Source organism: Mustela nivalis (assembly GCF_964662115.1).
Source record: "Mustela nivalis genome assembly, chromosome: 2".
Lineage (NCBI taxonomy): Eukaryota > Metazoa > Chordata > Mammalia > Carnivora > Mustelidae > Mustela > Mustela nivalis.
The window spans coordinates 132,326,886-132,339,753 of NC_139021.1; the positions used below are offsets into that span (position 1 = coordinate 132,326,886).

Below are 12,868 nucleotides of genomic sequence, written 5' to 3' on the forward strand. Positions count from 1 at the left end.
TTCTCTGGTCTCACCTGGGTGCCTCCCAGCTGTGCCATGTGCACCGTCGGGCACTCTTCGTCACGGGCTGGGCAGCCATGGCCCCAGGGTAACCTCGTTCCCTCTGCTCCCTCCCAGTGGTGCTTTAAAGGTCACTGCATCTGGAAGTCGCTGGAGCAGACTTACGGCCAGGATGGAGGCTGGAGCTCCTGGACCAAGTTCGGGTCATGTTCGCGGTCATGTGGGGGTGGGGTTCGATCCCGCAGCCGGAGCTGTAACAGTCCCCCGTGAGTACTCTTGGCTGAGGTGGGCAGGGCAGGGGACGCCCTCTCCCCCCAGGGCTGAGGGGCTGGGAGAAGGACATGGGGAGGGGCGGGGGCAGGACACTAGAGAGAAGGACCCCTGCAGGTGGTTTGTATTCTGTTGGGGGGGACCCCAAAAATGTTGGTGGGGGTGGGGCTGGATCCCTTCCACCCGGGCCTGGCATCTCCCATCAGGTGTGGCGTCTGAGAATTGATCTGAACCAGTGATTCTAAAACTACGGTGGGTGGAAGATTCTGAGTCGGGTCAGGACTCTTGATCCTCTGGCTAAGCTTTGAGAAGACACTGATCTAAATGCTCAGGAGCCATGTTTGCTTTCTTGCCTCGTGAAGCAGAACTTCCATGATTTTTTCTTAACTACGTCTTTCTGTCATCAAATCCTGCCTTGCACTACCCCAAGTTCCAGGAGTCTGGGGGAACAGTCGTGTGTCTCCCCCTTTTATTCTCTCTGCCGGGGACTCTTCTCATTGTTTTTGGAGCTTCTGAGTGCTAGCTGGCTCTGGCTTCCCTGTCCCAGGCTGAAGCCACCTGGTCAGAATGGCCTAGACGGGGGCCAGCTGGGGCCAGCATGTGGGTCAGCGGGCTCCAGGAACCAGGGGTATCCAGCCTCTGCAGAACAGCAGTGCCCTTGGATGCTGTGGCTTGGTAGTGGCCATCTTCCCTAGCATCCATCCTTCGTACTCTGCTGCTTACCTCCAGGGATGGGAGGCCTGGAGCAGCCTGTTCCCATGTCCGCTGGCTGCGCTCTCCTTTTACAAATATGAGCCCAAACAAACGGCCCTGTAACTTCCACCTGTTGGGGGTGTGAAAGTCCGGGTTGTCAGAGCAGGACCCAGCAGGACCCAGTGGGGCCCACTCTGAGTAAACCACCTTCCTGTGAAGACGGACGGTTATCCCCTGGATCAAAGCTGCCATCTAGCGAACTCCCCTGTAATCGTAACTCTTTCTATTGTCTGAGGCTTAAGTGACAGAACATGGGTGTCTCAGCACTGTGCCCAGCCCAGATGAAGCGCTAACAAACGGCAGCTGGGATGCTGAGCACTTCCGTGCACACAGCCGTGTGATGCCCCCAGCTCTGTGAGCACTGTACCAGGAGCCTATGCTTGGAGGCTTTGCATCGATTAATCCTACCCAATCTTCTTCATGTAACAGAGAAGAGAACACAGATCGCTTTAAATACCTTTTCTTATTTATTCTCCACAGACACACCAGGAGGTGGGCAAGAGAAGCTGTACCCCAGCCCCACCTTTAAAGAGGGTATTAAGGAGGCACATGTTGTGATGAGCACTGGGTGTTGTATGTCATTAATGAATCATTGAACATGACACCAAAAACCAATGATGTACTTATACAGTGGCTAACTGAACGTCATAAAAAATAAATAAAAAGAAAAAAAAGAGGAAATCGTGGCGCAGCAAGGCTGGGTGACTCGGCCGAGATTTGCATGGGTGGAACTGGGGGTTCGATCGAGCCGCAGCCTTCTGGTTCCAGACCCATGTCTCTCTCTACCGCTCCTTAGTTTATCATGAGGTGAAGCGGAAGCGGGTGTGAGCTGGAATTGTGGAGGCATGCTTTGAGTGCCGACTGTGTACCAGGCCCAGTGCAATGGTTGAAAGATGAGTACAAAGATGAGTACGACTGGTTTGTTTCCCAGCCAGTTGGCAAGTCAGTTTCTCCCTGTCCCCGCCCCGTTTCTCAGCTCACCATGCCCCACCCCCCAACAGTGGAACAGGGGCACGTGCTCTAGCGGTGAGGCAAAGGGAATCTGGGAGGGCTGTGAGCCCAGCAGCCCCCACCGTGGGGGTTCCTCTCTAGTTGCTAAGTTACCAGTGTTTCTCTCAAAGCCTGAGCCGCCAGCGGTGGCCATGTGGGAAGCCTGGCCCTCCCAGCCTTCCAGCAAGGTCACCCGGTCCTTCCGTGCCCTCTGCAGCCCAGCCTATGGAGGCCGCCTGTGTCCAGGGCCCGAGTTCCAGTACCAGATATGCAACAGCGAGGAGTGCCCTGGGCCCTATGAGGACTTCCGGGCCCAGCAGTGTGCCAAGCGCAACTCCTACTACATCCACCAGAACGCCAAGCACAGCTGGCTCCCCTACGAGCCTGAGGACGGTGAGTGAGCCTCTCCCCAAACCCCTCGTGTCCTTGGGTGTCTGCTGGGTCCCTGTCTTCCTGGAGGTGGGGGCCTCCCATGCCTGGGGCTGCCAGTGGAGGTGGAGGGACAGTTGGGGCACCATAAGGGACATGCAATAGGCAGGCCCTTGTGCTGTGTGCCTTGGGGCCAGCAGTCCTCATTAAAGCCATCCCTGATTTGTGCATTTATGCTGACTGTCCTCTGGCAGGGAAAACCCCCCGAACCATGGACCCTTCCCCCCGAGGTGCCATTGAGGCCGGCAGCAGTGTTGGCTGTTGGGTTGGTGCCCCTGATATGGGTCCGTATGTGTACAAGAAGGCACTCTACGGGTGCAGGTGCCCTGGCTTTGTGTGACCACTGTCCCTAGAGGATCTGCCCTAGTATCTACTGTGTTTCTAGGTTCTACTGACCGTGCTACTGTTCGAGCAGTTAGTGAAGAGGATTTGAAAGGCAGGCGGATCCTGATACTGACTCCCTGGATCCTGATACTGACTCCCTCCTGGCTGCTCTGGGATAGACACAGGCCCTAGGACTCATGCAGAGGAGTTGAATTTTGGGACCAAGTGCCAGGGCCAGGACCTTTCCATTGATGGCTCTCCTAGAGGCAGAGAGATGCCAGTGAAGGGCTGCGGTTCAAGGTATCTTAGAGCCTTCAGGCTGGAAGGACCCTTCATGGGCCTCTGTGTCCTCTCGGTCTGCCAGCCTCTCCATGGTCCTAGATAGACAACCCCTGCCATGCAGCTCTCGGCCTCAGATGGCACCTACTAGAATGGCCTTTCCTCTCCTGAGCCCCAGGCCACCTCTTTGTAGCCCTGGTTCTAAAGTAGTAATTACAAGACCCTTGATAGTTCAGCTCATAGTTAGAATGACAGTCTTCATGCTGGAAGGGAACTCAGAGGCCTGTCCATTGCACACCAGGGCACAGATTTCTCTGGAACATGATGATAGAGAGTATTTTCCCTCTGCTTTGAATTCTTCCCACTCTAGGGAGTTTGCCAGTCCTTTGACACTGTCGGTGGGCTTTCATGGCTGCTGGCCTGGGTCGCACTGGTCAGGGTCCCTAACCCTTCAGGAAGGTTAGGGTCTCCTATGCCTCTCCCCCTGGCTCAGATCCCACCAGGAATCTGGCTCTTGTGCATGAAATCTGAAGTGTTATTGGAAGCTATGGTTCTGGATTGAGCCCTGTGTACTGGGGCAAGATGTATCCTGGGAGCTCAGGGACCAGGAGGAGGGAGCCAGATGGTTCCTTAAAAACTGAGCTGAGGGGCTGGCTTGCTTTGAAAGCCTTGCAGATCCATTCAGATCCAAACAAGCTTCCTTCGAGGCCCCTGGGGCAGCTGGACTTTGGGTTTCCCAGGACTTTTCACAAATTCCAGAAAGTTAGTTAAGCCCCAGCCTCCCTTTTTCTAAGAAACCAAGCAAATGTTTATATGTTCTTTGGAACCTTCTTTTAAGGACATCAATGGCCCAGAGAGAGAAGAGAACAACCAGTTGTTAGTATTAGAAAGGACCTCCTTTCCTCTCTCACTGCAGCTTCATTTGGCAAATGCAAACCCAGATCACTGTTCTGCCTTACTTTCACACAACCTCCCAATGCTGACAAACATGTTAAGATACACCATCATACATGCGGCTGGGGAAGTGTAGGGAGAGGTCAGTTTGGGACTCAAGCCCTACTACTTAGGTTAGAGTCCTGGCTCTTCTACTTAGCATGTGGCTGTGTGGCCTTGAGCAAATTTCTTAGCCTCTCTGGTCCTTGGTTTCCTCCTCTGTAATGCTAGAACTTTCTTCCTTGGGGTATTGAAAAACTTAAATGAGCTCATTCACAAATGACATTTGCATCTTAATATCCAGAGTGTGTAGGAGTACCTGGCTGGCTTGGTCAGTAGAGCACATGACTCTTGATCTCAGGATTGTGAGTTCAATCCCCACCTTGGGCATGGAGCCTACTTACAAAGAAAAAAAACAAAAAAGAAAATAGTGTGTGGAGGTTTTGGAAGCATCTGGCATATAGTAAGCATTCACTAAGTATTGGTTTATTATTATTACTATTATTTTATCACTTGATTTTCTTTAACGTCCTGTGTGGCATTTTACTGATCAGGGGTAAGAAACTGAGGCTCAGAGAGGTCTGATAATTTGCCCAGGGTCACTACGCAGGGATTTTAAGTCCCAGCTCCACCCACAGGGCTCCCCCCAGTGCCCCGGAGCTGGCTAGGGAGCTTCATGCTTGGGACAGGTGCTGGCGTCCTCCTGGGCCAGCCTGCTTTCTCTGAGCATGACTGGGAACTTGGCATGGTCTCTGTCCACAGATGCCCAGAAGTGTGAGCTGATCTGCCGGTCAGAAGACACAGGGGATGTGGTCTTCATGAACCAGGTGGTCCACGATGGGACACGCTGCAGCTACCGGGACCCATATAGCGTCTGTGCCCGTGGCGAGTGTGTGGTAGGTGTCCTGTTCTGGGCCCCCCACCTTCTGGCTTCCCTGGGGAGACTGGAGGGCTGCACTACCTGCCCCTCTTCCTGCTCCCTGGGGAGACCAGCCTCTCCTCGCCTGCCCCACTCATGACACACTTGGTCCTTAGCATAATCCCGGATGCTGAAAAGGGATTATGTCCCCAGCCCCATTCAAGGGAATAAGATCTGTGCCTGTCACATGGCGAGTTTGTGGCAGAGACCTGTCCAGGAGTGCCTCTGGGTCCCTGGTCAACTTGTGGGGCCTCGGGACCGGGGAGGGAGTCAGATGCTGCTAGCATGGGGACGGTAGCAGGGGGAATGGGAACCTTCCCCTGCTGACCCACCTCTGGCCTCAGCCCGTCGGCTGTGACAAGGAGGTGGGATCCATGAAGGCAGATGACAAGTGTGGGGTCTGTGGCGGCGACAACTCTCACTGCAGGACTGTGAAGGGGACACTGGGCAAGGCCTCCAAGCAGGCAGGTGAGCAGCCTGGGGCTGGGGAGATGACCAGGAGTGGCTGGGGTTCTGGCCTGGCCATGTGGGCCCTCCTTCCTCTGCTCAGGGAAGGGCAGTTCAGGCTCGGGGGTGGGGGGGTGGAGTGGGGGAGGCACCTAGAGCCTGCCTCGGGCTTCCCAAGCTGCCCCCGGCTGCTGAGCTCGGAGCTACACCTGGGCGCCCCCTCTTCCAGGGCATGCTGCCTGCATTTAGGCCCAGGAGCTCAGAAGCATTTTTCTGCATCTAGTGTGGGATGATAGGAGCTCAGCCATCTCTTTGACCCCAGGACTGCTGGGGGGAGTGAGAGCTCAGATAGGTCTGAAGAGGTAGCCCAGACTGGACTGGAATGCTTTTTCTCTTCCTCCCTCCCTTTTTTGGTAACCTTGTGGCACCTCCTGCTTTGAACTCCTGGTACCTTGAGTTCCTTGACTTCCCTCCCCATCTTCAGTCTGGCCACACGTGGCTGATGAAGAGGGCCAGGTATTAGTCCTTTACACTTGAGGATGAATTAGTTCCATCTCCCCTTTGAGAGTGTCACAGCTTTGCCTCTCCTCTCCTTGTGGGGGCAAGAGTGACAGCTTCGTGAGAGGTTTGTTTCCAGGGCTGGGATTGGGAGTAGAGAAGCTGCGCTGGATCTTCATCTAAATCCCTTAAGGTGTGAGAAGAAAGGGGGAGGGACATCAGGAGAGAAAAGGAGGCTCAGGAAAGTGAGGAATAATAATACCTAACACGCGTGCGTGCTTACCCACACATCAACCCCACACACGCCGCCCTTGGACTTGATAAAGCATTTAAGCAATGGGATCTCATTTGACCCTCTCAGCACCTTGTGGACAAGGGCCCATTGCTCTTTTACAGTTGAAGAAACAGGTTCTTGGGTACTTGCTAGGGGCGGGGGGGGCAGACCACTGGGCAGAGAGGCCACCAGTTCGAGATGCCCACGGATCTTTCTCTGCGGCAGGAGCTCTCAAACTGGTACAGATCCCAGCGGGTGCCCGGCACATCCAGATTGAGGAGCTGGAGAAGGTCCCCCACCACATTGGTGAGTGCCGGGGAGCTGGGAGAGGGGCCGTCAGGCCCTGGGGTCTGAGCTGTGGAGAAGCTGGGAGGGCAGAGGAAAGCATTCTAAAACAGGGGAGATTTCACAAATTTGAATGATGGCAGGGAACCCTTAATTTTATTTTTTTAACTTATGTTGAATAGACAGCCTGTTCCATGATTCAAATTTCAGAAGGTGTGAGAGGGCATCCCCTGCCCTCCCGGAGCAGTTTGTTTTTCCCCAGGGGGAAGCCACTGTTAATTAACTGTACACCTCTTTCGAAGGAAAACCATTTTTGTACAATGTATCAGTCTCCTTTTACTGTGTAACATACCATCCCCAGACTTTGTGGTTTCAAACAAGTGTTTATATTCGCTTATGGTTCTGTGGACCTTCAGTCTGAGCTGGGCTCCTCTCATGTTGCTTCTGCTTCTCTGCCTGGACTCCCCCATACAAAGGCAGCATCAGGTCAGCCCATTAGATACTGGTTGGTATTGGCAGTTAACCAGTATGAGGGGCTGACAGGGCCATGTCCCCAGCTGGTTAGCCTGGGATTATTCACATGGTGTCTGTCACATGGTTCTCAGTGGGGGCAAGAGCAAGCAAGTACTTGCCAGGTCTCTGCTTGTGTCATGCTTGGTAATATCGTGTTGGCCCAGGCAGTCTCATGGCCAAGACTACCTCGGACTCAGGGGGTAGCAACAGACAATCTCTTGGTGGGAAGTATGGTAGAGTCATAGTGCAAGGAGGTGTGCACACTGACACAGGAGGAATTTGTAGCCGTTTTTACAGTCTGCCACATGGACCCTTAAATTATTCTTTGTTAAAAAAATATTTTATTTCTTTATTTGACAGATATCACAAGTAGGCAGAGAAGCAGGCAGAGAGAGAGGAGGAAGCAGGCTCCCTGCTGAGCAGAGAGCCTGATGTGGGGCTTGATCCCAGGACCCTGGGATCATGACCTGAGCTGAAGGCAGAGGCTTTAACCCCCTGAGCCACCCAGGTGCCCCAATTATTCTTATTATAATGACACTTAAACACAATCACTAAATCACTCCTTATAGTATTTATACAACTACAGAGCCAAGAGAGATAAATCAACAAAGTTCAAATTGAGAACATTAATTTAACGGGAGAGATTTTTGTGTTCATTTGTTTGCTGTGTTCCGTTTGTGCTGAAACCAAGTTGGTGGCCAAACAAATGGATGTGTCCAGAACAGGCAAATCCAGAGAGACAGGAGGGCAGACTTGTGGTACCCAGGGGCCAGTGGTGGGGGGCACAGAAGGGTCTGCAAATGGGGGTGATGACGTGTCTTCAGGAATCGGATAGTGGTCCAATAGTCCCTGAATTCCACACTTTATTTATTTATTTATTTATTTAAAGATTATTTATTTATTTGTCATAGAGAGAGAAGTGAGAGCAAGCACAGGCAGACAGAGTGGCAGGCAGAGGCAGAGGGAGAAGCAGGCTCCCTGCCAAGCAAGGAGCCCGATGTGGGACTTGATCCCAGGATGCTGGGATCATGACCTGAGCCAAAGGCAGCTGCTTAACCAACTGAGCCACCCAGGCGTCCCTGAATTCCACACTTTAAAAGGCCAAGTGTGTTGTAGGTGAATTAATATCAATTTAAACCACACAAGCATGGTTTGGAGCAGGGTCTCAATGAGCAAGCAGAGAAGGCTGCCGCCCCAACACTGGGTAGTGGCTGGGCTCTCCCACACTTCTCTGTGTTCAGACCCCTCACAGAGGGCATGCACGCCATGATGTCACTGGGCCTCAGCATATCCCAGAGGCCCCTCTTACCTCTTATGCCCACCTGGTCACCCTGGTCACACTGCTTGTCACCAGCTCTTCCTAAACATGAAAGCAAAACATAACGTCTCTGGGCAGGCTCATCTATTACAGAAATGCTGATACTCCTATTTTTAGGTTATCACCAAAATAATAGAAAATGTTTTAAAGCATCCTAAGGAAATTTCACCCCTCGGGGAATACACCTGCATTCACACAGCTGTAATAGAGCCAGGCTGCTCTGGAAGGCACCTGAAAGGGCGCAGTGCAAAAAGGCAAGAGGCACAAGGGGAAATCGAGGCCCACAGTGGGCCCTCTGTGTTCCCCGACTCACCCACGCAGTGAGCCAGTCTGGGCTGTCTGCCAGCCCAGTGCCCTTGCCTACCACGCCACTCTGCACTGGGAGTGAGAGTCTGGAGGGCTTGGCTTGGCTTGGCCAACTCCCTGCCCACCTGTCTGTCCAACTCTGGGGTATTTTGCGAGAACAGGGGCCAGGAGGGGGGAAGGGGGCAAGGAGGGAAGGCTCATTTACTCCAAGAAGAAGGTGGACCTTGCAGACACTCCTACTATCCCACCCCTCAGATGAGTCCATAATACCAGCAGCCCCTTGGGCCTCCTTGGCCTGCCTCTTCTGCCCGGCCACCCCCCACCCCCCACCCCCCACTGCTGCGCCGGCCCCCACCCCCGCCTGCAGAAGTCTACTCCTCCCTCCTCCAGAGGTGAGGAGTGCTCTATGAGGGAGGCTGCTCATAGAGTCCTGTAGGGGTCCAGACAGAAGCTTCTAGAACCCAGGGCAGGTTCAGCTTGGGCAGGCTTGCATGTGTGTTTACTGGATGAGTTCCCTGGAGGTCTAGAGTTCCACAGGAGCTGGGCAGGGAGGGGAGTGAACTGAGACCAGACGTTGCCACACACATCGTGTGATCACACACGGGTGAGGTCCACGTGCCCCCAGTGAACATGTGCAAGGTAGTGTATGCATGAGTGAGTGAGTGTGTGTGTGCGTGCCTGCCTGTCGGGGCACGCGCTCTCTGGAGAAGTCTGGGTCAGGTGGCAGTGTTGGCAGTGAAGGCCAAGGTCTTGCCCAAACTTGTTAGACTCTCCGAGAATCTGGGGACATGGACTCTTTGAAAGGAAACGAGGGGAGGAGAAGCCTGCAGTTACTGTCTCCCCTGTGCTCGCCTCGAGCTGGGACTTTTCCTCTGGCACCGCTCATCAGACTCGTGATGATCATGGAGGCTCCTCTCAAGCATGAAAGGCCTCGATGGCATCTTTCAGGAGGAGACTGTCTTCTTTTACACTGAAAAATCTCTTGTTGGGCTTAGCCACCTTCATGAGTGATCTCAGCCGGGTCTTCTGGATAACTCGCTGCAGCTTCTCCATCAGCACTCGCTGCCTTACCTTCTACTTCTTTGTTATGGGGTCCGGCTTCTTAAACCCCAAGAACTAACCTCTCCTAGCTTCCAGCTTTTCTTCTACAGCTTCTTCCCCTCTTTCAGCCTTCACAGAATTGAAGAGCATTAGGGCCTTGCTCTGGGGTAGGCTGTGGCTTAAGGGAATGTCATGGCTGATTTGATCTTGCATTCAGACCGCTTTCCCATTATTGGCAATAAGGCTGTTTCCCTTTCTTATCATTTGTGTGTTCACTGGAGAAACACATTCCTTCAAGAACCTTTCCTTTGCCTTCACAACTGGGCTGACTGTTTAGTACAACATGCCTGGCTTTTGGCCCATCTCGGCTTTGGACTTGCGTTCTGCACCAAGCTTCATCATTTCCAGCTTTTTTTTTTTTTTTAAGATTTTAAAAAAATTTTATTTATTTGACAGACAGAGATCGCAAATAGGCAGAGAGCAGGCAGAGAGAAAGGGGGAAGTAGGCTCCCTGCTGAGCAGAGAGCCTGATGCAGGGCTTGATCCTAGGACCCTGAGATCATGACCCGAGCCAAAGGCAGAGACTTTAACCCACTGAGCCACCCATGCACCCCCATTTCCAGCTTTTGATGTAAAGTGAGAGACAGTGACTGCTCCTTTCACTGGAATACTTAGTGGCCATTGAAAGGTTATTTGTTGACCTGATTTACTATTGTCTCAGGGCATAAGCAGGCTCTAGGACAGGGACAGAGACAGGGGACAGGCCCGTCGATGGAGTAGTCAGGACATGCATGACATTGATCCGTGAAGTTCCCTGCACTGTGTGGGCTCAATGGTTGGTGCCCCAAAACAATTCCAATAGGAACACCAGGTACCAATGATCACAGATCACCAGAACAAGTATCATACTGAAAATGTCTGAAATATTGCAAGAATTACCAAAATGGGACACAGATGTGAAGTAAGCAACTGCTGTTGGAAAAATGTCACTGATAGACTTGCTTGAGGCCCAGTTGCCACAGATGTTCAGTTTGTAGAAAATGCAGTATCTGAAAAGCACAATGAAGTGAAGGTCAGTCAAATGAGGGACGCCCGTGGTCGCTCAGGGTACAGCATGGGTCAGCGGTCGGGCCAGGACTCACAGGCAAGCGTGGGTGGTAACGTCCCCAAGGAGCCCAGCCCACCGCCCCTAGAATGAGGGGTGTACAGCCTGAGGAGGGGAGTGGCGACTGCCGAGAGGTGTTGGAGCAGACAGGGTGGTGGGAAGATTTGGGGCTGGGCCTGGCCCGAGGAGCTGCCCGGCCCCAGCCCCAGGTCTGGCAATTTCTGGGGGCTAAGAGAGATTGGGCAATGAGAAATGAGGGGTATCTCTTCTCCTCCTGCTTGCTAGGGAGGCTGGTGCCCTGGAGAGCTGGGCCACCAGCTCTCTGTGAGTCTGGGACAAGCCCTTGCCCCTCAGGGGCCTCTGACTCTCCATGTGGGCTCATGGTAGCACCAGCCTTGAGACATGTGTGAGGAGTCCACAGGGGCAGGTAGCAGAGTGACAGGTATGTGGTTAATGCTCTGATCGTTGGCTCTCGGGTTGCATAATTACACAGAATGGCTTTCTTCCTCACCAAGCAGGGACACGCCCAGGCTCTGGAGCCTTTGCTGTCCTACCTGCCTGAGAGGCTTGGGTCCCTGGCTGCAGCCCTACCCTGACCTGCTGCTTCCAGGGTGGCCAAGGCTGTGACACCAGGGCCTTACCCCGGGGGGGGTCTGCACCTGCATACCTCTCGTCCACCTGCCAGGCACTTTCAGGACCAAATTGCAAGTTACTCACTGACGGGACGTTAGAGGGTAGAAATATACAGATGTTTTTAAAACTCTTCCTCTAGGCCAGGCCCCAAGAACACCAAGATGAAGGTGACAGGCTGTGGGGGGGATGAGACATCTGTAAGGACAACAGTGCCAAGTATCAGGCCCTGTACTGATGATAATAATAACACTTATCATTTATTGAGTGCCAGCAGCATACCACGCATGCTGCCTAGTACTTTATGCATATGAACTCTTTTAACTGTTGCCAGAGCCCCATGGAGCATAGGTGGGAGTGCGGTACCACAGTTATCCTCGTGGGGCAACAGCCCTATGAGCAAGGTATAGTTAGGATTCTCATTTTATGGATGGTGAAACTGAGGCAACACAGGGAAACTAAGTAACTTCCCCAGATCTGTCTGACTCCAGAGCCTGTATTTTTAGCCTTAGGGTTCTCCAATAGAAGTCTTAGGGGGCGGGGAGGGGGGCAATTTCTTGAGGACGGAGCAATCAAAGAAGGCTTTCTGGAGGAGGGGAGAATTATGCTGAGCCTTCCATATGAGTGCAGATTAGTCAGGCAGGAGGAAGGGAAGGGAGGACAGGGTGGGGTGCACCAGGGTCCAGAAGCAGGGAAGCTGTCAGATGTGGTGACTCATCTGACTGCGGAGCCTCCAGTGGAAAGGAGTAACAGGTCACAGGGAGCCCCAAGGGGTTCACTAGGAAAGTCTTGGTGCCCCAGAGGAGGACTAGCTAGTGCTCCTGTGAAGGGGAATAGAAATCTGTGTGACCCTCTCCCCATGGCCAGCGGTGAAGAACCAGGTCACAGGCAGCTTCATCCTCAACCCCAAGGGCAAGGAAGCAATGAGCCGGACCTTTACTGCAATGGGCCTGGAGTGGGAGTACGTGGTGGAGGACACCAAGGAGAGCCTCAAGACCAGTGGGCCCCTGCCTGAAGCCATTGCTGTCCTGGTGAGCCCCCATCCTGCACGGTAGCCCCTGTCCACTCCCTTGGTGCCCCAGCCCAGCCTCCCCTAGCTCACTGTCTTCACTATTGAGCCAGCACCGACCTGTTGAAGTCCTCCTGTTGCAGTGTCTTCAGCAGCCTGGGCAAGGTCAAGGCCAAGGTGCCCTCTGTGCTTAAAGGCAGGCAGGATGGCAAATGATGAAGGAGAAAGAAGTGGTTGTCCTCCTGTCAGAGGGAGTCTCCTTAATGCAGTGTCAGAAATAGGGCCTAGGAATGAGCAGGAGGCCCCTGGGTTGGTTCCCCGTGTTGTGCTGGCATCATCTGGTGTCTGCTGGCATTATGGCCTTGCCAACAAGTGACCTGGGGTGCCGTCTCATGCTGCCAGCTTCCTGTGAAGGGGATGAGGTCACTGTCCTTGCTGGGGCCACCTCTGCCCACACCACCTCTTCCTAGACCATAGACCGGGGCTTATAGAGCAGGGACTGTTAATGCAGGGGATCAGACCAGGAGGGGCTTTGTCTGCAGGCC

General features: G+C 53.4%; 1 protein-coding gene across 6 annotated transcripts in view; it reads left to right on the forward strand.

Annotated features, from left to right (window-relative positions):
- Positions 1-12,868, forward strand: part of ADAMTS14 (ADAM metallopeptidase with thrombospondin type 1 motif 14) — a 72,694-nt gene that overhangs the window by 48,887 nt on the left and 10,939 nt on the right. For all 6 annotated transcript variants that reach the window (XM_082715339.1, XM_082715337.1, XM_082715338.1 and 3 more), the window contains 6 exons: positions 118-266; positions 2,231-2,406; positions 4,741-4,874; positions 5,242-5,365; positions 6,342-6,422; positions 12,182-12,345. In XM_082715339.1, the coding sequence (XP_082571465.1) occupies positions 118-266; positions 2,231-2,406; positions 4,741-4,874; positions 5,242-5,365; positions 6,342-6,422; positions 12,182-12,345 (828 nt within the window). The remainder of the gene's footprint in view (positions 1-117; positions 267-2,230; positions 2,407-4,740; positions 4,875-5,241; positions 5,366-6,341; positions 6,423-12,181; positions 12,346-12,868) is intronic.